General features: G+C 37.4%; 1 protein-coding gene across 1 annotated transcript in view; it reads right to left on the reverse strand.

Moving 5' to 3' along the window:
* Positions 1 to 24,953, reverse strand: part of LOC134848856 (uncharacterized) — a 36,715-nt gene extending 11,762 nt beyond the window's left edge. The window contains exons 1-10 of the mRNA XM_063866366.1: positions 24,780 to 24,953; positions 20,699 to 20,975; positions 20,241 to 20,493; positions 16,292 to 16,432; positions 14,829 to 14,998; positions 11,636 to 12,316; positions 11,203 to 11,355; positions 8,707 to 9,161; positions 7,075 to 7,321; positions 5,759 to 5,908 (exon numbers count right to left, since the gene is read on the reverse strand). Of these exons, the coding sequence (XP_063722436.1) occupies positions 5,759 to 5,908; positions 7,075 to 7,321; positions 8,707 to 9,161; positions 11,203 to 11,355; positions 11,636 to 12,316; positions 14,829 to 14,998; positions 16,292 to 16,432; positions 20,241 to 20,493; positions 20,699 to 20,975; positions 24,780 to 24,953 (2,701 nt within the window). The remainder of the gene's footprint in view (positions 1 to 5,758; positions 5,909 to 7,074; positions 7,322 to 8,706; positions 9,162 to 11,202; positions 11,356 to 11,635; positions 12,317 to 14,828; positions 14,999 to 16,291; positions 16,433 to 20,240; positions 20,494 to 20,698; positions 20,976 to 24,779) is intronic.
* Between the last annotated feature and the right edge of the window lie 1,800 nt (positions 24,954 to 26,753).

Genomic DNA, 26,753 nt, shown 5'->3' on the forward strand with positions numbered 1-26,753 from the left:
TGTAAAATGCCTCTAATCAAGGATCCTTTTGGACAACACTCACTGGGAGTTTGAACAACAATTTTTCAAGGACCAAAACGAAATGATGAGAGCTACCCTCCGTCAAATTATTCATTTTTTCTTGCAACGACTTACAATTTTTCCGGGTCTGAAAAAAAACCAATTTTTGTCACATGCACTAGGTTTTTCAAAACGCGTAAAAATGTACCAAACATCTGAGTTTGGTAAGGATCTGAAGCGCAAAAATTAAATTTTATCGATAGAAAGTTTCACATCACTTGAGAAAATTGTTTTCTCTTATTCGAGAAAAAAATTCCTTCCGAAGCGAAACTTAGTGCAGATGATTAAAACTGGCATTATTAGGCCCGGAAAAACTGCTAAGTCCTTTAAGGCAAAATACAAAGATTTGAAAGGTGTAGCTCTACATATTTAAATGCGGTCTATTAATAAACTTTTGTTTAATCTCGCTGTGAATTTTGTCCGAAAACAACCTTGAAAATAGGCGATTTCGCCTTCTGCAAAAGGTTTTGCATCGGAGAGAAGGCTTTCTTAATAGGCGAGGAAAAATAAATTTTTGATGCGATGTGAAATTTTCTAAGCGATAAAAATGAAATCTTCCGTTTCAGATCTCAACTGAAATCAGGTTTTTAGTACATCTTTACGCGTTTTGAAAATTCTAGGGAATTTGACGAAAACTGGTATGTTCAAAACCGGAAAAAAATGGAAAGTCGTTGAAAGAAAAATCAATAATTTAAGAAACCGTAGCTCTGATTATTTGGTCTTCTGATCCTTTAAAAGAAATTTAGAAAAACCCCTAGATTTGCGGTAACTTCGGTTCACATTTGAAGCGCCACTCGTTGAAATCTTTAAGCCATTCGTTGAAATCTAGCAGAGTTGGTCGATGCCACTGGCGTCTTACGGTTTGCATTGATCATGCCTCCTTAAGGTTCGGGGGAAGCTTACTCACAGCTTGATTCAGCAAGTTAACACTTTTCAGGTCGTCGTCAAAAGACAGAGACTTGAATACGGCAACAAGTCCAGAAATTGCAGAGGAAAATCCAATTACATTTTCCGAGTTATGCATTTTCAGCGGCGGAAAATTACTCAATTTATCTAGATGAGCCCCTACTACAGCATGCGGCTGCCCGAACTTTCTTTGAAGAGTTACTAATGCGTCTTTATATAGTACTCCGCTATAGCTATACTCAGCGATTGCGGATTTTGCTTTACCCACTACGAGCGTTTTCAGATAGTTAAGCTTTTCATCGTCACTGAGTATGGCTGAATCGACCGTCGATGTGAATTGCCCAAACCACTCATGCCAATTAAGTGGGTTGCCATCGAACTGGGTCAGCTTCCACTCAGGGAGATGATCTTTTCGGCTGTGCATGAGTATATTAACCAACTCTCGTGTCAAAAGTGGACGCTCGACGTCTGCACCAAGTGAATTACCGGGAGTTGGCGGTGTGTAACTCGAAGAATTACCGTGACAATCAGGAACGAACGGTTGGTTAGCATGTGAAGAATTTTCAGGCTGCGCAAAAAACAGTCCCTCCACTTGAATAAGGAACAAAATTATTCGGAGGAACAATCGGAGTTACTGCGGAAAAAACAGTTGTCAAAGAAACGTAGTGTTGTTGAGCTGACATTAAAGGGGCAGTAACAGCTGGTCTCCACAAATTACTATAAGGATTATAGTGGTCACTTGAAAAGTTATAACTACCAACGGGAACACCCATATGTTGTTGGGATGGGATTAGAGATGCTTGGTAGCCAGCTACTACTGATCCTGTAGTTTGATGACTTAAAGAAACCTGATTAGTTGTTGTTGATGCAGGAACGAACGGTGCTACACCAGAAGGAACTTCTGCGGATGTTGTCGGAGCAAAATCATTTTCAGAAGTTACCGGGACTAATGACCCTGTGTTTGGATTGCCTAGCACCGGATGAGTGGACAAAAGATTTTGCTGAGGCAAATTATTAGAAACAGGTTGAATGACCTGTTGTAACCCTACTGGATTGTTAACGGAAACCTGCAATCGGACCAAATTCGACAAATTATGATGTTGTCCGTGAATGTGCTTACTGTAAGGCAATCCCGGATCACTAGAAGCTGCCTGGACATTATTCACTCCTGTAAAACTTTGTGAGACCAAGTAATTTGTTAATGCAGGATAGGTTGCCTCAGCTGTTGAACGAACGTGCTGCTCTTGATTGGGAACTACAACAGCGTCAGGCTGATTGTGGTCGACAGATTCGACCCAGTGACGCGTACAATCCCTTTCGTCTAGTGTTAGTTGTGGAGAGATTCGAGTTAAACCACTTTCCTCGGCATTCTCGCTGATTTCCGACAACTCATCTTCTAACTCAAGCCCTTTCAACTCAATTTCTGCCAGTTTTTTCCTGTGTTCTTCAGCCAATTTTTCCAACTCTAAACGGCTTTGTTGTTCTTTCAGTCTTAATGATACCTTTGCCTGCCTCTCAAGTTCCTCTTGTTGTTTCTTTAAAATCATTAAATCGCGCTTTTTCTCAAAGTGTTTTCGACGGAGCGGCGGAATAACTAGATTTCTGAGAACCCGATTGCTGTGCGACAACTTAGAGCGGGTATCTGTTTAATGCGACCGGGGTTTTTCACTTTTTTTCAGAATGATAAGAAACTTTTGAGCTGCAATCTATTTTGTCCGGCTCTGTTACTGCCTCAAAACTTGTTTTATATGTGATAGCTTCCTGTAGAACTTTACCGTTGCTTTGAGTCAACTTATGAAGCCACATATCCTGTGCCGGTATCAATTCGTCGGGATTGGCACTTTTTGCTGCCATATCAATCAACTCAGTATTTATCTCGACCGCTTGTTCTATATAGTTCCTACATTTTTCAATATAAGTATCAATTTTTGAGCAACGACTCTGACCCTCTATGTATTGTATTCTAAAATTATTTCGTGGCATTTATAAAGTTCGTTTTCGAGATTGCTACGTTTCTTAAACAACTTCTTAATTTTCTTCTGAAACTTAACTTCCATGCTTAATAACTTCAGAAAAAAAACGACTCTTAGAAAAAACTTTATTTTCACTCAAGTAAATCTACAAAATACTCTAATACATCAATAACTTACAAGTGGGAGTAACTTGAAGTTTCAATGCTTTAAGTCTGTTGTGAATCGCTCTACGATTTTTAGCCGACACACGGTTTCGCTTCTTCTTAGTTTTCAGTGCATTTAGGTCAGCACTGTATCGTCTAAGCAACACCAGAGTCTTCAACTCAAGGGAAGGGGGCTGGTGCAGCTCTTTATACTTTTCGATAAGTATTTGGCCTTTCGCTGTGAGATAAAATCCTCAACTATGTTAAGAACGAGAATACCCTTCTTTTTCAACTCTTCTTCTATATTGTTCGTACCGTTGCGGCGACAGTATACAACAGCGGTAATATTCTCCTTGTATCTCAAAAGAAGGCTCTTAAGTTGGTCAGTACTCAAACTACGGTTGTTGTTACTGCGGTGCTTACTAATGGAGTTATTTATGGCGTGCCAAATAACTAGATCTTTCCGATTCGACAAAAAGTGGTGCAGATAGTATTGGATAGTTTTCTGCGAGTCCCTGGCGTTAAAGTTAAAGCTTAAACCGGGCTTTGTGAAACAATTCTCTTTCATGCGCTTTTGAGACGGCGCGGATAGTATACGGAGGGCGTGGTCCAAGGAACTAGCCCCTAGAATGAATACCATACCCTTAAGAGACCTATGCGACGGCTACGTTACTCTTAAGTACCAATGGGGTGGGGAAATTAAGTAGGTCGGTTGAACTCCAACAACGCACACGGAGTAAACCTGAGGATGAAAGAATTCAACTTAACTCACTTAATATCACCGTACTTGACCACTTAACATTAGTGACGCGCAACGAAGTAAATAATCGGACGGGCTGAAACGGCTTAGATTTACTTGAAGCGAACTGGCTTTTAGTTTCACCAATGGTGGGTGGGGGATCAGGCAAATTGGTTAAGTTCCAACAACACACGCGGAAAAAACCTGAAGATGAAAAAACTCAACTTAATTTGCCTAATATTTCGCTACCAGACCACTTACCATAAGGTTGGTGTCATGTTACAGCACAGTTTCGCAGAATTATGGGGACGTTTTGAAAAATTTTGGTAAAAAAGTAAAAAATTGCCTAAAAATTTTGGTCAGCAGGTTCGAGTCATAAACCAATCCATAAAACTAGTCTAGTACCCCATGTCTATGATCCGATTTCACGGATTAATATTCTGTTCACAAATATCCAAAAAATTTTGGTATCGAGGAAAAATTACCACTTGTAGCTTGCTTTGAGTTGGGATACACAATAACACATCGTACGTAATTTTATTGCAAAGAATGGTTTGTAAAGACAACTTTCGGTCCACTGGCCAGTCGGTCAACAGAAACTCTTTCCACGGTAATTGAGTTATTTGCCTAAACCACAGACAGGCCTGAAATGTCGACCCTCGCGTTTCCAGCACGATGCTCTAACCGACTGAGCTTAATTTTTTTCCTCCGATATTTTTTTCAATAACTTTAACTGTTCCTGGATAACTGGACTGCCCAATGTGACGTCTTCGGCAACTCTCTCCGCCACTTTTCTGTACCACACTAGGGCACCTTCGCAGCTTTGAGGCACTCCGATTCCTTAATCGGCTATGAACTGAAAATACTGGATGAGATCGGGTCCCTTGTGGGGCGCCAAAATGTGCGCCTCAAGCTCCACGGATTGTAAAAATATCGGGTTTCAAACAATTTAATTCGAGCATTTTATCGGCAAAATAACTCGGTAACAATGATACTCAATTTATCGGTAAGAATGATATTTTTTTAACAAACTTTTTCATCGGTCACATCAGCCACAAAAATCTGCACAACTCAAAGCAAACTTTTTCATCGGTCACATCAGCCACAAAAATCTGCACAACTCAAAGCAAGCTGCAAAAACTGCCAGTATTTGTCCTTGAGACAAATTGCTCTTTTTAAAGGTCAGCCTTAATCAAGGCTGAACCAAATTAGGACGAAAAGACGGTTAAAATAGGTTTTGGGGGATCGAAGGCTCTTTTCCAGTTTCCCCCCCCTTTCCAATTCAATTTTGAAAAGTCTATTTAACGTTGTCATAATGCATTGAAATTTGGCGTGGTGAACAAATCGACAATTCTGAACAGATTTGTTCTTCATACTTTGCAGCGTAAAATCACGCATTTAGCCGTAATAACACGTAAAACAAATATAAAACTCGGTATTTTGAAAGGGGGGGAACTGGAAAAGAGCCGGATCGAACCTGGTTACGAAACATCCCATCAAGTTCGGGGCATGTTTGAGTTCTAGAAAGGAAATGACCTAGTCGGGATTCGAAACGTCGCCGAACCCGCCGGGACGCACCCTGTATACGCTTGGGTACTGTCCCTATATGCAATTTACATTTTGGTTCAGTTTTATGCATTTATACTCTCGCATTTATACTCTCATGCATTTGCGCTGCAACAAATGTTCTATTAGAAATGATAGATAGCCAGAAAAAGAACTAGGTTCTTTGAAAGCTATTCGTAAGCGTAATAAATTTGTCGCTGAATCCCTTCCTAAAGGCTTCAGATTAACTTTGCGTTTGGCAAAACATAGTCTTAAACGCCCAGGTTTTTAACCCAAACTTCCAAACACTTGTCAATTACTAATCTTGTAGTAACTTGGCCCTGTCAATTTTAAGACGGGGTTGTGTTTGTGATAGGCAAGGCAACACTTACTATTTTGATATGGTTTTAGTCGCATTCTAGCCACCTCTGTTAAATCTTCTTCTTGCTTCGCTAGATGTCGGCACTCTGCACAGATCTCCCACGGCACCACATCCACATCGACGTCTCCAAATCCACCGAAGCCCCCACACACTTTTACACCTAGAAGCACAATACTTAAGCACATAAGAGAACAAGAATGAATTAATTTTTTATACCTGACTTTCATTTGTGGTATCTGATTTTTTTTTGTGGAAAAAACACGCCTGGTGCTTGAGTCTCCACGCTTCGCGGTCGGAACAATTTTTTTATTCATGTCTAATACGTTTTTTTCATAAGTGCATAATTGTTGGCACGAGAATTAAATTATTGTTCCGGACGCCATGGGACACTTAAGCTTCATGAGAATTTAACTTTTACACAAAAAAAATCAGACACCACAGATCAATTGAACAATCTCCATCCCTTCTCGCTGGGACGAAAATCAGACACCATCCCTCCATCCAAAAGCTCAATAGGTACTAGAGACATGTTTATAACCACTTGAAAATAGTTTGAATGATATGAAATTATAAAACAGATTCTCCAACGAATGTGGAACGCCAAAAATTACAATATCAAAGCTCAAAAAAAATCAGAGTGAAAAAGAATAAATGAAACTGAAGCATATAAAGTGACTTTTTTCTGTCCTCAAAGGAGGAAAAATGTATTGTTTTTCGATACTCATATAAAATTAACTTCAGTCGGTCAATCGATTGCGTGCTATAAACACATCATCCATCTACTTGCGTTTGCTGACGTATTTTTGTAGAGTTTATTCGTTTTTGCTTCGGGGAGATAGCTCAATCGGTCATTACTGGAGGGGGGTTGGGGGATTGCTTAATGGATCCGATACCACAAATAAATGTCAGATAGGGTCGAAAGATGTATCGAATCATAGTCCTTTAGAAACTCTCTTTAGCCGCATTGATCAGCGCAGATTATCAGAATTGATTACCAGCTGGGTATTAGAAGTGGATTCATAATATTACACTACGCTACCAAGCTGCTGTGGTAAATAGAATCGTATTCAAGAACTGGTATTCAAACACTAGGCTGCCAAAGTAAAGGTATCAAAAGAAAGGACCTATGTATAACTTCAAGCAATAAGTCGGAAATTCAATTTCACTGAAAAAAAAAAGATTAAAATTAGCGCGCCATCGATTTTCAATAACAATCGCGAAAAGAGCTAGCCTTAATTAAATTAGTGAAATAGCGTTTTTCTTTAAAAATTGCCTTAAAATCGACGACTAGGTGGCTTTTGTAGTCAATTTCAGAAATTCGCCCACCTGGAGGACAAATTTTTTCAGTTCTGGGGAAATATTTCTGCACATACTGCATGCCATCAGACCCAATCAAAGCCCAACATCTTTCATCTGGGTTTATTTTCTGATGATTGCAAATAAGTTCCTCAGTTAGACTAGTCACTGGTGCCTCCGTCGACCCCTCGGATCCCTGATCGTCAGTTGGGCTACTTGATTGGTGCACGAGATCACACCCGTTACTCTCGTCAGCATCTAACTTTGCAGCTACTCTCTAAAAAGTTATAACACCATAAAGTAGCCAAAGAATAGCCAAAAATTTGAAACGTCTTAATGAATCTATCAAGCACAAAATTTTGTAATTGGTACGTTTTCGAACCGATTGATACATTTTCGAGGCGGATCAGATTTTGACCATGATCACTAACTTGCCAAAACCAACACTGACAGTTAGAAAAGAGTAATGAATGAATGCAAGGCAGCAGAAAAAAAAAACTTGATTATTGAGAAAACTTGAACTTCAACTTCGTCAACAATTTATGCTGACCCTTTTTCGAAAAAATTACCTCAAATTGAGAAAACTGGATCAAAAGGTTTAAATTTATATATTGGGTGGTTAAGCTGATATTTCAATTCCATTTTCGAAAGTAGAAGTCGATCACGTTTTTCGCGAATCATACACTTTGTTGTTCGATAGAGGAGTTTGCCTTCCTTTTAACAAAGGAATTGAAGTGAATTTGAAATAAATCAAAACTAAAACATTGCCAACAGGCAGTTGGATAAGAGCCAATGAACGCAAAAAAAAACTGAAAAACAACATTGACTTGTTATTTTTTTATCTCAACTTCGGAATTTCGAAGAAAAAAAGATGCCTTTAAAGATGCTCTTTGATTAGATGCTCTTTGAATTTCTAAAAAAATTTATGACTGGCACTTTTTTGATAAAATTAACCCAATTTGAGAAAATTGGATAAATAAATAAAATATAATATTTCGCTGGAAAATCTGCGAAATAAATACAAATTTCGAAACTAGAAGTCGATCACGTTTTTCGTGACCTTTACAATTTCGCTGTTCGATAGGGAGGTTGACTTCCTTTTAACAAAGGAAATGAACTGAACATAAAAAAAACATCTTAAGTCAAACCGTGAAACTACGTTCAGTTCCTTTAATATAATCCAATTAAAATTGACCAAGCTAACAAAGTCAACCTAAAAGGCTGATTAGGGGGAGTATGCTGGTTGATAGGTTCTAAGTTACCATTTTCAGCCAATCAGAAACGACACGCTGCGCTGGATAATTCAAATTGAGATTAAATTGTGCGGTGGAAATTCTTTAAATGGTATTTTCAGGGGGTGTTTATTTAAAACCAGTTATTGTAGTTTCAAATAGCTTTCATGAAATCAGATTTTTGGAAAAATCAAATAAGGAAATCGGAAAAGTTGAAAGATGTCTGGTGAAAATCGCGAAAGCTCAACGTGTAAAAAAAGCCAAACCGCAAAAACTTTAATTTATGCAGGAGCAACAAACTTTAGCCTGAACAACCTATTTCAGCGTGAACACCCAAAAAAAACGAACAAAAACACGACCTCAAAATGTTAAACTTCTCAGTCGTCAAACAGATCAGATGAAACTAATTTACGATGGATGATCAACTTACGTGTTGTGGAGCTATTGCATTCTTTCTTATTTTCCTCCACTCCTTCAATAGCTTCTGATTCACCACAAAACAATCGGCACTTCTTCCCGCGTCTTCATTTTCATTCCCTACTACTCTCATTTCGTCCGATACATCCATCGGTTCATTTATCTGCTTGCCAGATATACTTCCAGTCCCATTATTGACTCCTCTATCAATTACATTCTCAATTTGGAACACTCCATTCGGTTTAAGTTTCAGATCCACTTGCACATGTGTTGTTGCTTTTGACAGATATCTTACAAGTTCAACGTTGTTTGTGAGAGTAGAATTGTTCGTATATTTCAACATACATTTCCACTCAGTTTTAAGTCGCTCCTCAAACACGTAGCATTCAACTGCCTCTTGCACACAGTCACGACAGATGTTCTTTTTCCAGAACAGACTAAAGCCACTGTTTTTCAAGGTCATAGCAGCTGAAAAACAATTATTCCAGGCTCATATAAACAGTAAGGATAGCCGACTGCTGCGCAAGTAGCACAGTTCCGACCACTATAATTCAAGAAAAAGGCATCGAAAAACGAAAAAAAAACTAATGCAAATTTTTTTTAGTTAACTGATTAGATGAAAAAAAAAAATAATAAAGAAAAAATCATAATTTGAATTGTAGCGTAGAAATAGTAGCCCAATTGAATTGGGATGTCAACTAAAATCGTGTAAATCCACCAAATTTTGTGTAAATTAGTCTGAAATCCTGAAAATATTCAAACCAGTTTTTCTTGACACAGCATAAAAATTTTTAAAACTTTTTTTAGAAACCAAATCACGACTAAAATAGCTTTAATAATCAACAACTACACCGGAATGTTAATATACAAACAACCCTATACTGATACGAATGAGACTTTACTACTTGTTAGATACAAAAGTATATTAATGGATCTATCAATATTAATGGATCTATCAATATCATTTTTTTTCGTGTGTTTCCATCAAAAATGTTTGAAATTCAAAATTAAATTTTTGTTTAGATTGAACTTTTCTCAGCTTTACGTTTAAACTGTTCCATATACAATAATAATTGTTTAATACAGATCCCCCCAATCTGGGTGGTAAAATGAGAGTAAACACGAAAGTAAGAGTTTTAGATAATTAATAACGACTTTCTATGATGACTTTCGAAAAATAAACAACTTCTTTTTCTATTTTCGCAGATTTTGTTTTATTTGTTCTGTGCGTTCATTTAATTTCATAGGTACTCTGTTCTAGATAAACTGCCTATCAGCTTCATTTGTCAAAAAAAATTTTGCCACATCGAACATTCTAGTCAAGCTATGTTGGGTAATGAATAGTTCAGCAGGTAAAACTTTAGACTTAAGTATCAGGCATGTTCGTATTTTCTACGGAGATAGCAAATGTTGATTTCCCAGTTAAATTGTCTCTTTACTCTAAAAATTTGAGACACTTGTAAATATTGAAAAAAGGCTGAACTTGAAGATGTGACAAAACTAATGATCTGAAAAGAATAACTCTTGTTTCGAATGGTTGGTACTATACGTCGCTCACAGTATATTGACACAATTGCAACAACTATTTTGCTTGAATACTTGTTTCATTCAGCTGCAAAAAAAGAGATTTCGGTCCACTAACACTCAAAGATACCTGGCATATTCCTTTGCGGAAATTGTTTCTTCTCTATAAATAATTATTTCTTAGGTATTTCTTTCCTCAAAGAAAATAAGTTCTGTTTTATCAACATTAAGAATAAATTCATTTTCATTCAAAAATTCTTGTACTTTTTCTTGCTTTTCTAGCATTATTTCACAATTTGCTTCATAAGCAAGCGTTCGAATTTTTTGAGAGCGTGTTTGTCACACAAATTGGCCTATAATTTGATGCAACCTGACTTTTACCTTTTTTGATTTAACAGTAATTTATTTATTTCTTCGTAAATTTCTTTTCTTGTGACGCACCGAAAGTCAAACACTGCAGTTGTAATTTTGTATTTTTTGGGGTAGTAATTGTGGAAAAAGGCGGAAAATTAGAAATCAGCGTTTTCTGCTGTTTCTTTGATGTACATTTCTACTAGATGGTTAGAATTTAACATGTACATCATTATTGGTTAATTTAACTTGAATTTGGTTTCAAATAAAACCACCACGACGTTACTAAAACTTTTAAAGCTCTGAAAATGGGATAACTTTTGAATTTCAAAAAAAAAAACTTTTTTTGTTTGGCTTTTTGACCAAGCTCCATTTATGAGCTTCATAACCAAAGATTATGCATTGGTACCTAGTATCAATTGACTTGAAAATTTTGCGAGCAAGACGGGCTCTCCCTTTTGCTAGTACTTCATAACCGCTCGCGGACTAAACAAAAAATACCGAATATATCTTGCAGGACTAAATACCTCTAGCATGAGTGATTTTGCGAGTCGGAACATTAGAAACAACTTATTTTTTGTGAGTCGACACGTGCGAGGTTATGCTAGCTAAATTAGCCGCCAATGTGACCAACCTGACGCTGATATGCGTTTGAAAGGTATCTTGGAAGTCAGTTTCTGCAGTGACAGTCTCCCGTGGCTGCAGAGGAACTTCGACTGCGAATCCACACACCCATACTCTACCAGAGCAGCACCTGGGTCCTCAAAGTACCTCCGGATGAGAGGCACTGGAAAAGGAAAATACAAATAATACACCACTGAATAAACATTATACAACTCAATTTGGAACATGGTCAGTCATACTCAATGAGGAATATTACATCTCGAAACCAAAGACGTTTCTTATATCGCAGCAAGATAATTTAAAACGGCGTCATTTCAAACTAGTTTTCTGAATTCAGTCTCCGTTTGTTCGTAGCTGCTCGAAAATAACAAATAAGCTCCTATTTTTTCCGATACATCTTAATTTAGATCCAATTTATCATGTTTATATTGAAATCTACTCACTGGGCACGTACGCGTGGTTTTCTGAATCAGGATCGTAACTGGGCAGTCTGGACGCGAAGTCTGCCAGGTACACCGCCTGGTCCCATTTCTTCTCCACTGCATTCTCATCTTCACGCATTTTAGCAACGAACAAACTATTCTGTTCACTCACATATCGATCCAAATCCAACGGCAGTGACCCTTTACTAATTTCATCTACATTCGGAGTTGTAGTGGGGTTAAACATGCTATTGACTTCCACAGGACTCGCTCGATTACCACCATCGGCAGTCTTTTTGCTGGTTTTACCATTAGCACTACTTTTTGAACTGCAGAAATATTCGTCAATATAGTTGTCTGCAACATAGACCAAAACGTACGCGTCTGATGATGAAAATTCAGGGCTGCCAGTAGTATTAGCCGCATGTTTCGGTCTATTAGCTGTATTCACTTTTGGCACTTTTGCCGATGACTTTTTGGCACCAGAGGTTGACGATGATTCTGCATCAGATTTGTTCGAAGTTGATGATGTTATTAGAGTTGAGTTTTTGACCTTGGAGTCATTGAAATCTTTCCAAGGTCCCTTCATCGAGGTTTTTATGGAGGCCATGTAATGTCCACATGTAGAAGAGGTTCCGACGTGAAACACTGCTCCGACCAATTGGAACCTGGTGTCATTGTAGAATACGCCCGAATTGACCCCTAATTAAAATGAAATAAAAAATTTGAAGTTGCATGTTCAACTCCCACGATTAACGCCTCAACTACTAATTCAATAACATCTTATAGCTGGAATCTCTCCACGGTATAGTTGGATAATAATTTGAGTCTGATTAGACGTTGTGTTAAGAAACCAACTGAATCCAATGAGCAACAGGTTTAAGTCGGTTTAAAAGCCTTCGGGAGGAGTGTTTCAAGATACAAGAGTCTAGGAATATAGCACCCTGATAGCCAGGCCATACAAGGCAAAATAAACGCTAAGAAACCAACTTGTTTTTTGAAAAAAAAAAAACAATTTTGAAAATTTCAAGAGAAAACATAAGCAAATTTCAAGAACAATTTATGACTGGCGCTTTTTTGATAAAATTAACCCCATTCAATCGATAAATTTCAATTCCGCTGGAGGCAAGGCGACAATCGTCGCAAACGTCAATTAGTAGCAGTGAAAGCTTTGATCAGAGTGAGAGAAATTAGATGCATATATTAAAGAACCAAGAAACTAAAAATCAAAATTGAACGAGAATCCCTCAAGTTGTTTGAGAATATTATTGTTGCTATAATGATTGAGGAGTTCAACTAATCTGGTTTGACTTTTTTTTGTACTTAACCACATTGGCGGCACTTTCTCCGGCAGTTATTGTCACCTATTTGTTCTCAAGTTGTTTGAGAATATTATTGTTGCTATAATGATTGAGGAGTTCAACTAATCTGGTTTGACTTTTTTTTGTACTTAACCACATTGGCGGCACTTTCTCCGGCAGTTATTGTCACCTATTTGTTCTCAAGTTGTTTGAGAATATTATTGTTGCTATAATGATTGAGGAGTTCAACTAATCTGGTTTGAATTTTTTTGTACTTTACCACCTTGGCGGCACTTTCTCCGGCAGTTATTGTCACCTATTTGCTCTCCGATCAACTATATTATTTTCTTAGGAAGGCCATAAGCCAACTTTGTTCTTTTCACACCATCTCCATCTGGAAGGCCCTATGCCATCCCTCGACTAAATTGTTGGTTTTTTGTCTTCCATTTTTGGCGTTTTCAAATTGATTCCAAAGTGAAATAGGGAATTGCCCAAATCTCCTGGGTCCTCGTCCCAAGTTGATTCAAAATTATCGAATTAATCCAGTAAGGAGGACTCATCAAACTTGTCGGACACTTCAGAACATAAAGCTGCCATGCCTATTTCAAAGTCGAGCTCAGGTAACAGCGCTAGACCAACAAATGACTTCAGAAGCATGCTCATTTTTTTATCATCCCGATAAACCGGTGCTAATCCGATCTTTTGAAATTTGCCCCAATTGGCCTGAGCAAAATGAAAGAAGCAGACTTTTATAGTTACTTTATTGAATACCTTTGAAGGGCGTTTATTGAAGCCTTCTCAAAATCTGCCACAACCTGGGAAGGCTCAAGTCCTGAATTGATTTCCTACAGTTGTCTGCAGGCCCGGATGTATTGCTCTTCACTTTTGTTTTGAAGAATAAAATAAACTAATGAAACAGTTTGATAATTAACCATTGCATGAGTTGTAAAAATTTGATAACGCTGGACAGGCTTTAAATGCCCCATCTGCATGCCAGACTCTGTTGCTTGCCAAAGTTCTCGTCGTTGACAAAAATTAACATTCGGTCTTTGTCATCCGACACCGGAACGAAAAGTAGAAAATTATCACCCCTCAGGGTCTTGATTAACTCCTACGGCACAACAATGTCTTTTATTGGGTGGCGGCGGAATCAATTGCACTTTGCCGTTGAACAGTTCTGGCGAGTGACTTATAATTAGTTATGTTAACAGCTGTTTCGAGGCTGAAATTCCCAGCAATTTTCACATAAATGAGGCTGGGAGGTTCCGATGTTGTTTTTCTGTTCTGTTTGATGGCAAGTTGCGAATCGTTGCTTGCGTCGAATAGTCGCCCACGCCGCTGGGAAATCTGCGTATCAAAATCCGCGTTCGATATAAAAAAACGATCGCGTTTTTCATGACCTTTACACTTTTGCTGTTTGATAGTTGAAATTACCTTCTTTTTGACAAAGGAAACGAACTGAACTAAGAAAATGAAAAATCAAACCACGAAAACAAAAATTTGAGCCTGAACAAAGACTTTTCCTGGAAAAAAAAACGAAGCAAAAAGCAATCACGACCTATATAAGAGTCTGAACTACGTTCATCTACTCTTAATCAATTGGCGTGATTCTATCAAACAATTTCCACTGAAGTACATAGATTTAAATTATATCCATGATCTTGAGCTTACACAAATCCGCAAAAAATCAATCTAGTACAACAAGAAATTAGCAAACAGACCATTCAAAATTTCTAGAACCTTTCATGATAAATTAAGAGCAGTAGGATCATAAAATAATTACCCGAAAAAAAAATCCAGAATTTCCAGAACCTTTTATAATAAAATTAGGACAGTGAGATCTTGAAATGATTACCCGAAAAAAAAACATGAACAATAATATCAAAAAATAGAAAATAATAAAAGCAACTGACCTTTCAAGTCGAAGAATGGTTGGAAGTCGTAGTATAGTGGGATGTCTATCTTCTGTTTCGACTTGACTCTACCGGTGAGTTGCCATTGGAACCGCATCAGATGCACATACAACACCCGAGGCAGTCTCCCAATAGACGTCTTCCTTGTCTTCGCAACATTCATCCCACATCTGCTCACAACACAACAGTTTAATTGGCAAAAACATTGGCAAAAACGATTGGCAAAAACATTAGTTGCTTTTAAATCAGGAAAGCTAAAACAGAGCTTCCTCTCACTAACTAAAAAATAAAAGAAGTCTAAAAAACATCATAAAAAAGTTTTTTGTTTTTTTTTTCTCATTTTTAAACATTTGCTTGGTCAAAACATGCTGCACTACTTAAACCTGCTTTCTTTGTTATAATTTTTTTCGTTAACTTCACTTTATGCAAACCATTGTTGTTTGCATGGCAGCATTGGATCATTCTAGGGTCTAAATTTCAAGTATAGGGCTGCTTCAGTTTTTCTGTTCTTATAGACTTGAAGATGCTCTAGAGCAAGTAAATGACCACTACAGGTCTATTATATTCGAGGAAAATCAAAAGCGAGACGCTTTGTTTTATTGTTTTGAAAGAATATTTTTGATACAGCTGCTTTCGGATTCAAATGGAGTTGGAGGTGTTCATCATATTGACCCGATTGAACTTCAAATAATGAAAAATACAGACTTTTTTCCAACACTGCGCAGAAGGTCGCAGGAGCATTCAAAAACAGTAGAAACTACGCAGAATAAGAATAACACCATTCCCGTCGATATTCCTAAAGATACGTGCATAAAAATTCTCCAAATCGGAGAAATGGAAATCTCCACCTGTCGAGAACTCGATGACCGCTTTTGCTCTACTTTATCAGCCCTCAATCATCGTCTAGGACGTTCCGAAGAGAAAATCAGAACAAGTGAAATAGAGGTTTCCCGGTAAAAACCAAGAGTGAGAGAGAGAGGGGTCTCAAATTACATTAATTTAAGGCAAATACCGCAAATAACTAACTCAAAATGCGTCCATCGGTCTGTCTAAAACTTTATCTCTAACGTAGTTAACCTGTCTCATTCGCGCAAACTTATTCGATACTATATTTGACATCAAAGCACTAAATTGAACTAAATATTTTGAGGCATTCTTTTTATATTAGGAACTGGTTAGTTTCATGGGACCCATCTATCACACTTGTACGCAGAAGTCACCTCTGATGATAAGGAAAAATGAGGACTAGGATTTTCGTGAGGCGACGGATCCAGTGGATTTTTAAACATTTTTTTTTTGCATTTTTGCCGACTTCTCCGCGAACACAAGAAAACGCCTACTTTGTCAAATCATACCACGAGTGAATTTCGTAACACTGAGGCGGTGTTCTATATTACAAGTATGTCCCAGTCTAAACGAAATAGCAGAATTACATGATGAATGATGGCCTTGTTTGTACTTACTTCTCGCAGTAAATGAGGTTGTTTCCGTCCATCAGTTCCTCCTGGAAGAACATCTGCATGCAGTCCTGTAGACTCCTGCACTCTGTGATGTTCAGACTCAAATGAGTGAATACAGAATCGGAGCCAGTCAGACTGCCACATCTAGACATGGAAAACAATACACTTAGTTGGGGGTTATTCTCATGCGCCAAGGACTGAATTCTCAAAATATTTCAGCCAATCAATGACTGTTAATTTTTTCTTTAGTGACCGAATTAATCGCTCACGTCTTTCGAATTTTGAATACTGAGCTCTCATTGGTTGTCAAAACTTTCACGCATTTTATCGTAGTGCATGTGGGATTCCCATGGGTAGTTCGTTTCTGCAAACTTAGGGCAGCGCTTAACCAGATAAATCGGTTGCAACAGTTTCAACGGTGGTAGGTCAGTAAATCGATATATCAGTAAACCGAAAACGGGCGGACTATATCAGTAAACCAAAAATCAAAATGATTCAATTGCGTAATCACATTAACTAAAAACTGAGATTTTTACAATGACGAAATTTTTCCTCAAAACAAAAATTGAATGTGAAAATGAAACACGGAGGCGAAGCGGAGCTTCGCAACACTTGCAATGCCAAAAACAAATTGCGTTACAAAAAAAATGAAATTAAAAAAGACCAGCCAACATTACGAGACCAAACTGTGCATTCTCTGCATTGTAAGCGGAATCCGCAACAGGCCAAAAGCAGATTTGTCGCGGAACCCGCAGCATTGCTACTTTTCTTTGATCTTCTATGCTGTTTTGGATTCCACAAACAAATACCTAAATCATTGTACCGCTCAAAATCGCTCGAAAAATAGGCGAATTTGGGGAATCCGCAACTGTATTTGCGGAATCCAGAACAGTTTGTGGAATCCACAAACAAATGATAAAACATTTGTATCGTTAAATTGAGCTGTTGCGGAATCCGCAAATTGTATGAGGAATCCGCATTTTGTTTGCGGATTGCCTTTACATATATTTATATAAGTAGTAGCCTTTAAGATTATATCTTTTAAATACATGATTTGATTTCACTAGAATAGAAATTTACTAGAATAGAAATTTATAAGTATAGATCAGTGTTTGGGATTAATGGAATCCCAATTACTGACCAGTATTTGGAATAGATGAAATCACAAATACTGAAATAATTCGACGATTTGCTATGCGTTGGGTTTCTACTCACTCTCAACCTAATGACTCCAAATAAATATATTCCATATTTATTCCACATTATTCCTGCTTTTGGGATTCCATCAATCCCAAATACTGACCAGTATTTGGGATCAATGGAACCCCAAATACTGAACTAAATTGACGATTTGCTATGCGTTGGGTTTCTAATCACTCTCAACCTAATGACTCCAAATATATAATGAATATACTCCATATTTATTCCATTATTCCAGTTTTTGGGAATCCCAAACACTGACCTATATTGTCGATATGCAGTGTGTTCCATACACTCTCAACTCAATGACTCCAAAAAATGAAATTGTTTGGTGTTGTATTTTCGAATTACTAAAAGATCACATCCACCGACTTAGGTAACCAATGTTTTAAGACTTGTTCGTGGATTCCTCTGACAATGGTTAAATATTTGCTTTTGATTTCCGCATTGCTAGAGATAACAATTCCAGCTCAGCTTTAAATTGTTCATATGCAAGTTCAGTATTGAACAAAATTCGGAATCCACTTACAGTTTGCGGAATCCACTTACATTTGCGGATTCCGCTTACATTTTGCGGAATCTACTTACATTTGCGGAATCCAAAACAACTAGCTATATTTGCTTGTTGCGGAAACCGCAACAAAACAAATGTGCCGACAAAATTTACGATACAGGTATATGTATGCGTAATCCACTGACATTTTGTTTGTGGAATCCACTTACAGTTTGGAACATATTTTAAGACTTGTCTCTGGAATACAGGAACATACAGACACAAAATTGCGCTCCTATCCAGTGCACAGTTTGGCCTCGTAATGAAAAAAGTTTTCTGAAAAATTATGTTGGAACAAACTACTTGAAAATCTAACTTGAAAAATTACAGCTACACAAACTTAGATGATGGTCATAAACAGCCCTTAAAAATGGAAATCCTTTACCAAGCTACAACAAGGGCGACAAACTTTGGGTCGGAACCTGATGTCATGAAAACAAAACTGTTGTCATGAAAAGTTTCCTAAAATTTAAAAGTTTTCTTGACCCAAACAGATATACTTTGCCCTCAAAATTACGCAAAATAAATTGACTAAGTCGATATAACATAAACTGAAACTGATTGAATATTTTAAAAAATGAAAAAAAAAACTCGAAGTTAGACATGGTAACTTTACAAATTTGTGTTTCAATTGTAGTAAAAAAATTTAAATTGAAAAAAATTATGCTTTGGAAAGTAATTTAATAAAAACCCTGCCAAATAAAAAAAATGGCGTTAAAAAAAGGAAAATGAACCGACAGAAACTAGGACGACAAGCACCAACCCAAAAAAAATTGAGAAATTTCGTTGCAAAGATAATTACAACCTAAAAGGGGCTTAGGAAACGGGCTAAGAAACTAATTACTATTTAAGTGATATAATTGAAGATCCTACTTAAGAAGTGAAGATCCTCTAGAATAGGAGATCCTCTAGAAGTGATCCAGTGGACAAAGTTGTTTACGGAAAAAAAACAAAGTCTAGTAGCCGATTGCAATACCCTTGCTTACCGCAAGGGCAATAAAACAGCTCTTCCCATGAGTTTCGTAGTTTTAACATTATTCTTCTAGCTCAAGGAAAATTTAGTCTAAAAATCTTTCATTTTGCAGTTGATGTAATTATTACGTAAGTCGATGTACTGATCTGGTAAATTACTGACACCTCGGTTTACTGTACGCAATATTGCTTAAACTTTCAAACAATTAACGCTCTTTAAACTGTTCCATGCTGACCGACTTCATCGATTATTACTTTGAAATTTTTGAACACTGCCTTCTTATTGACTTAAATAGATTTAGGGCAGCCGGTGTTTTGGCATGGAGAATCTCCATCCCCATAGCTTGGGTTGTTTTGATAGCCAGTCAGTCAGCCATTCAGTAGTTTTCCACCCTCTTTTGAATTCGAAGGTGTCCAAATTTGCAGTCAAGTATAGTTTTGCTTCTTTGTTAAAATAATAGTTTTTTTTCAAGAGACTCTTATTGCAGCCTCAAGCGGACTGCACATTCTTCGTAATCATCACTCATTTCATAATTGTTGGTTTTTTTGTCTTCCATTTTTGGCGTTTTCAAATTCACAAGTCCTGAATTGATTTCCTACAGTTGTCTGAAGGCCCGGATGTATTGCTCTTCACTTTTGTTTTGAAGAATAAAATAAACTAATGAAACAGTTTGATAATTAACCATTGCATGAGTTGTAAATATTTGATAACACTGGACATGCTTTAAATGCCTCATCTGCATGCCAGACTCTGTTGCTTGCCAAAGTTCTCGTCGTTGGCAAAAAATTAACATAAGGTCTTTGTCATCCGACCCCGAAACGAAAAGTTTATTTTGTAATCGTTATCGCCACGTGTGGAATTAAACGAAATGCTGTGATATTGGTATGTTCATATTGTTGTTTTGAATACCCCTCCCCCTTCACAATTAAAGTTGATTATTTCACTTTTCGGTCAGAAGAACAATTTTGAAAAGCTTTATTTCCTGAATGAAAAGTATATAAAGCTAATCATTTACATTTATAATCAGAACTTAGTTAGTCAGAATCGTCTAATATAACAGCACGTCGATTTAAGCACCGCCGTTTAGGTGGTCTAATTTCTTCCCGCTCGTTTTCTTAACTCATTTGCCCACTTAGCTGGTCGAAATCTACCAAATCCTGTTCTAGCTCTTGATCAGTGTATGTGGGTTGGTTGAACCCCATATCTGGTGGCGTAAAAAGATCCACGTAATAGCCCCCTGCTCTTCTATAGCTTCAGCCAAATCCTCCCTTCCGTTATCGGCGGGAGTGGGGACCACGTCTACGTCATATTCGCCCCAGTCCATGGTGCGCCCAATTTCTCTTATGAACATATCCTCACGCAAACGTTTATGTCCGAAAGGACTAGTAGTTACCCTGTCTGTATGTATATAGCGCTTATAATGGGTTAGCTCCCTTTTCGTATATTTTGAAATTCCTTTTTCGCTTTTCTTATCAGAGCCTAAAAAATAAAATACAATTGATTACTTCAAAATTTTATAAAATACAATTGATTACTTCAAAATTTTAACAGCTTTTTTCCCTTTTCAACATAAATACCTCCCTTCCCTCTCCCCTCCCCTAACTACATAATCTTATTATTTGTTTTTGTTGCCCTTTTCTAAAATGGTAATTGCAAAATGGTGAAAGAAAAAAAAGAAACTCACTGGAAGAAATAATGCTGTACAGTTTGGGCTTTAGTCCGACGTACTCCCGTATGATCTCCCCAGCAAACTCGTCCTTGAATTTGAGGGTAACGCGCAAATTCTCAATGGTGTAGAGGGGGTGGGTGGCTGGTAGATTTGAAAAGTCAAAATGATTTCGCATTTCATGGTTTTTCTCAATTTCATTGAGATCTTTGCTGCGGATTTCATACAGGAACGAATCAGTGTCCGAATATAAAAGAGTTGCGTCAAAATTTTTCTTGATTATGTTGTAATGGAACTGGAACATATAAAATTTTGCCAAATCTAGTAACGTTGCACCAACAATTGTGGGCTTATCCCATTTAACTGTGAAAAAAATTTATCCGGAAAATTCTGACTGTCGGAATTACTTTCTGGCTGCATGTTCTCTGTTTTTCTTTTCCAGTGAAAATGATTCAAATTATGACGTAGCTATTAAACTTAGGCCATATGGAGGTCTTATTAGCATAGACGACTATGTTTAATAGCTACGTCATAATTTAAATTATTTTCACTGGAAAAGAAAAACAGAGAACATGCAGCCAGAAAGTAATTCCGACGGTCAGAATTTTCCGGATAAGTTTTTTTCACTGTCAAATAAACTTCATGAATGATTTCCAAGGCTGTTAAGGTAACTCTACGTTTTTCCAATTTCATTTTTTCCGACACTCGTTGAGCCTGCTGAATTTCAAAACAGTGGAAATATAAGTAACCTGTTAGATACCAACAGCTGATATCTACAACTCGGTGATATACATTTAATTAGACCATCAACCTTTTTCATATTAATTTAACAATTTAGTGAAGCTAAAGAGCTAGTAGTAAAAGAGCTCTGGCTCAAACCGCGCCAGTGGGCCAAGGGGAAACCCCTTCCCCAGACTTTCGTCCCTGGGTCGCCCGAGTGGGAACTCTTCACTGAGCAACTCAGGGACGTGGTCGCCCTCGGGGGTTGGATTGGGTTTAGGGCTGCTGATCTGCTGGGGCTGATGGACAGCCCAGTAGTGACCATTTATTGACACCTCTTCTTACAAAGAAGAGGTTGTTTTTTACCATATTATATATTTTTAGTCCCTTTCTTCATCACCCCTTTTACTTCTCTTATTTTGTTTATTATTATTATTATTCCTTTCGACAACATCAACTTTCGAGTAAGTCATTCTTATTTTGTTCAAAAAGATCATTCATTTTTGCCTAAATAGAGGTGGCGGACGCCGCACTTGACGAATTTTCCTTTCTTCGAGATTCAGCAATAAAACATGCATTTTTGAAGGAAATCGTTCACCGCAGCCAACAGTTAAGCTACGCTGCCAAAATCTGGTGCTTTCCTATATACCATAAAGTTTGGTTGCATTAGGTTCAATTGATTGCATAAAAAATGTATATAACGTCATTTTACAGGTAAACAAGCCAATACCCCCAAACTTTAGAAGGGAAACATGCACCAACCAAAACTTAATTCCATTCCCGTTTCCGTGAAGTGGCTGGAAAGTTACCAATTTCAACCCCCCCTAAAACATGCGTGCCCGAAAAATTAGGGGCTTTAACCCCTTTGGGGCTTAAAAGTGGTAAGTACAACGGCACACCGAAAAATGGGGGGGGGGGGGTTAAAAGTGGTCATTTTTCTAGCCACTTTTACTATACTACTTATATCAATAAATGAAGGCCGCTGCCTTCGACTCAAAAAATGATGAAAGATTGCTAGAGATAACAATTCCAGCTCAGCTTTTAATTGTTCATATACAAGTTCAGTATTGAACAAAATCCGGAATCCACTTACAGTTTGCGGAATCCATTTACATTTGCGGATTCCGCTTACATTTTGCGGAACCTACTTACATTTGCAGAATCCAAAACAACTAGCTATATTTGCTTGTTGCGGAAACCGCAACAAAACAAATGTGCCGACAAAATTATTTACGATACAGGTATATGTATGCGGAATCCACTGACATTTTGTTTGTGGAATCCACTTACAGTTTGGAACATATTTTAAGACTTGTCTCTGGAATATAGAAACATAGAGACACAAAATTGCGCTCCTATCCAGTGCACAGTTTGGCCTCGTAATGAAAAAAGTTTTCTGAAAAATTATGTTGGAACAAACTACTTGAAAATCTAACTTGAAAAATTACAGCTACACAAACTTAAGATGAAGGTCATAAACAGCCCTTAAAAATGGAACTCCTTCACCAAGCTACAACAAGGGCGACAAACTTTGGGTCGGAACCTGATGTCATGAAAACAAAACTGTTTAAAAGTTTTCTTGACCCATCCAAACTGAAACATAATCCCAAACAGATATACTTTGCCCTCGAAATTACGCAAATTAAATTGACTAAGTCGATAAAACATAAACTGAAACTGATTGAACCTTTCAAAAAATGAAAAAAAACTCGACGTTAGACATGGTAACTTAACAAATTTGTGTTTCAATTGTAGTAAAAAAATTTAAATTGAAAAAAAAACCATGCTTTGGAAAGTAATTTAATAAAAACACTGCCAAATAAAAAAAATGGCGTTAAAAAAAGGAAAATGAACCGACAGAAACTAGGACGACAAGCACCAACCCAAAAAAAATTGAGAAATTTCGTTGAAAAGATAATTACAACCTAAAAGGGGCTTAGGAAACGGGCTAAGAAACTAATTACTATTTAAGTGATAGAATTGAAGATCCTACTTAAGAAGTGAAGATCCTCTAGAAAAGGAGATCCTCTAGAAGTGATCCAGTGGACAAAGTTGTTTACGGAAAAAAACAAAGTCTAGTAGCCGATTTCAATACCCTTGCTTACCGCAAGGGCAATAAAACAGCTCTTCCCATGAGTTTCGTAGTTTTAACATTATTCTTCTAGCTCAAGGAAAATTTAGTCTAAAAATCTTTCATTTTGCAATTGATGTAATTATTACGTAAATCGATGTACTGATCTGGTAATTTACTGACACCTCGGTTTACTGTACGCACCCCAGCTTCAACTTACAGGCTCTATAATATGGGCTATTTTCATGAAAGGATGACCAATATTGCTTAAACTTTCAAACAATTAACGCTCTTTAAACTGTTCCATGCTGACCGACTTCATCGATTATTACTTTGAAATTTTTGAACACTGCCTTCTTATTGACTTAAATAGATTTAGGGCAGCCGGTGTTTTCGTATGGAGAATCTCCAGCCCTATAGCTTGGGTTGTTTTGATAGCCAGTCAGTCAGCCATTCAGTAGTTTTCCACCCTCTTTTGAATTCGAAGGTGTCCAAATTTGCAGCCATGTATAGTTTTGCCTCTTTGTTAAAATAATAGTTTTTTTTTCAAGAGACTCTTATCGCAGCCTGAAGCGGACTGCACATTCTTCGTAATCATCACTCATTCCATAATTGTTGTTTTTTTTGTCTTCCATTTTTGGCGTTTTCAAATTCACAAGTTGATTCAAAATTGTCGAATTAATCCAGTAAGGAGGACTCATCAAACTTGTCGGACACTTCAGAACATAAGTCCTGAATTGATTTCTTACAGTTGTCTGAAGGCCCGGATGTATTGCTTTTCACTTTTGTTTTGAAGAATAAAATAAACTAATGAAACAGTTTGATAATTAACCATTGCATGAGTTGTAAAAATTTGATAACGCTGGACATTCTTTAAATGCACCATCTGCATGCCAGACTCTGTTGCTTGCCAAAGTTCTCGTCGTTGGCAAAAAAATTAACATAAGGTCTTTGTCATCCGACCCCGAAACGAAAAGTTTATTTTGTAATCGTTATCGCCACGTGTGGAATTAAATGAAATACTGTGATATTGGTATGTTTATATTGTTGTTTTGAATACCCATCCCCCCTTCACAATTAAAGTTGATTATTTCACTTTTCGGTCAGAAGAACAATTTTGAAACGCTTTATTTCCTGAATGAAAAGTACTATAAAGCTAATCATTTACATTTTTAATCAGAACTTAGTTTATCAGAATCGTCTAATATAATAGCGCGTCGATTTAAGCACCGCCGTTTAGGTGGTCTAATTTCTTCCCGCTCGTTTTCTTCTCAACTCATTTTGCCCACTTAGCTGGTCGAAATCTACCAAATCCTGTTCTAGCTCTTGATCAGTGTATGTGGGTTGGTTGAACCCCATATCTGGTGGCGTAAAAAGATCCACGTAATAGCCCCCCTGCTCTTCTATAGCTTCAGCCAAATCCTCCCTTCCGTTATCGGCGGGAGTGGGGACCACGTCTACGTCGTATTCGCCCCAGTCCATGGTGCGCCCAATTTCTCTTATGAACATGTCCTCACGCAAACGTTTGTCCGAAAGGACTAGTAGTTACTCTGTCTGCGTGTATATAGCGCTTATTGTCAAATGCGCTCAGGGAAATTTTGTTCGTTATTATGGTTTGTAAATTGTGATTAACGTACATTTTGAAATTCCGTACATTTTGAAATTCCTTTTTGCTTTTCTTTTAGAGCCTAAAAAATAAAATACAATTGATTACTTCAAATTTTTAACAGCTTTTTTCCCTTTTCAACATAAATACCTCCCTTCCCTCTCCACTCCCCTCACTACATAATCTTATTATTTGTTTTTGTTGCCCTTTTCTAAAATGGTAATTGCAAAATGGTGAAAGAAAAAAAAGAAACTCACTGGAAGAAATAATGCTGTACAGTTTGGGCTTTAGTCCGACGTACTCCCGTATGATCTCCCCAGCAAACTCGTCCTTGAATTTAAGGGTAACGCGCAAATTCTCAATGGTGTAGAGGGGGTGGGTGGCTGGTAGATTTGAAAAGTCAAAATGATTTCGCATTTCATGGTTTTTCTCAATTTCATTGAGATCTTTGCTGCGGATTTCATACAGGAACGAATCAGTGTCCGAATATAAAAAAGTTGCGTCAAAATTTTTCTTGATTATGTTGTAATGGAACTGGAACATAAAAAATTTTGCCAAATCTAGTAACGTTGCACCAACAATTGTGGGCTTATCCGATTTAACTGTGAAAAAAACTTATCCGGACAATTCTGACTGTCGGAATTACTTTCTGGCTGCATGTTCTCTGTATTTTTTTCCAGTGAAAATGATTTAAATTATGACGTAGTTATTAAACTTAGGCCATATGGAGGTCTTATTGGCATAGACGACTATGTTTAATAGCTACGTCATAATTTAAATTAATTTCACTGATAAAGAAAAACAGAACATGCAGCCAGATAGTAATTCCGACGGTCAGAATTTTCCGGATAAGCTTTTTTCACTGTCAAATAAACCTCATGAATGATTTCCAAGGCTGTTGAGGTAACTCTACGTTTTTCCAATTTCATTTTTTCCGACACTCTTTGAGCCTGCTGAATTTCAAAATAGTGGAAATATAAGTAACCTGTTAGATACCAACAGCTGATATCTACAACTCGGTGGTATACATTTAATTAGACCATCAACCTTTTTCATATTAATTTAACAATTTAGTGAACATAAATTTTCAGTCTGCGCTTTATTTTTTTCAATCAGCTTAGTGTCAAAGTCAAACAAGAAGTCAAATCAATTTTCAGAAGTAGCATTCGACAAATCAAATGTTTTTACAAGTTTTTGTTTCCAAATCAAACTCAAAATTTCTAAACTGGTTGAAAATAACACGCAGCTAATAGTACAATTTCTTCTGTCTGTGTTTTCGTGATAAGCGTATTTTAAACTCTTAGGGAAAATTTAGGGAAAGTTTAGCACAATTATCACCTTCCGAAACCTGCTGTTCCAGAAGTTATTATTTGATGAACAATTTCATGAGATTTAAAAGGTTAATTTGCTTGTTTTAGATGCCATCATACTTAGAGACAGTCAAAGTCCCTTTCGGAGGGCTAACCCTCATCAACGTTCCAATTGAGGAGATTCATGTTCGTTTTAAGTCTGGGCCCGATCCTGAGGCCCTAGTAGTAAAAGAGCTCTGGCTCAAACCGCGCCGGTGGGCCAAGGGGAAACCCCTTCCCCGGACTTTCGTCCCTGGGTCGCCCGAGTGGGAACTCTTCACTGAGCAACTCAGGGACGTGGTCGCCCTCGGGGGTTGGATTGGGTTC

The sequence above is a fragment of the Symsagittifera roscoffensis genome, chromosome 6 (genome assembly GCF_963678635.1).
Source record: "Symsagittifera roscoffensis chromosome 6, txSymRosc1.1, whole genome shotgun sequence".
In the NCBI taxonomy this organism is placed as follows: Eukaryota; Metazoa; Xenacoelomorpha; order Acoela; family Convolutidae; genus Symsagittifera; species Symsagittifera roscoffensis.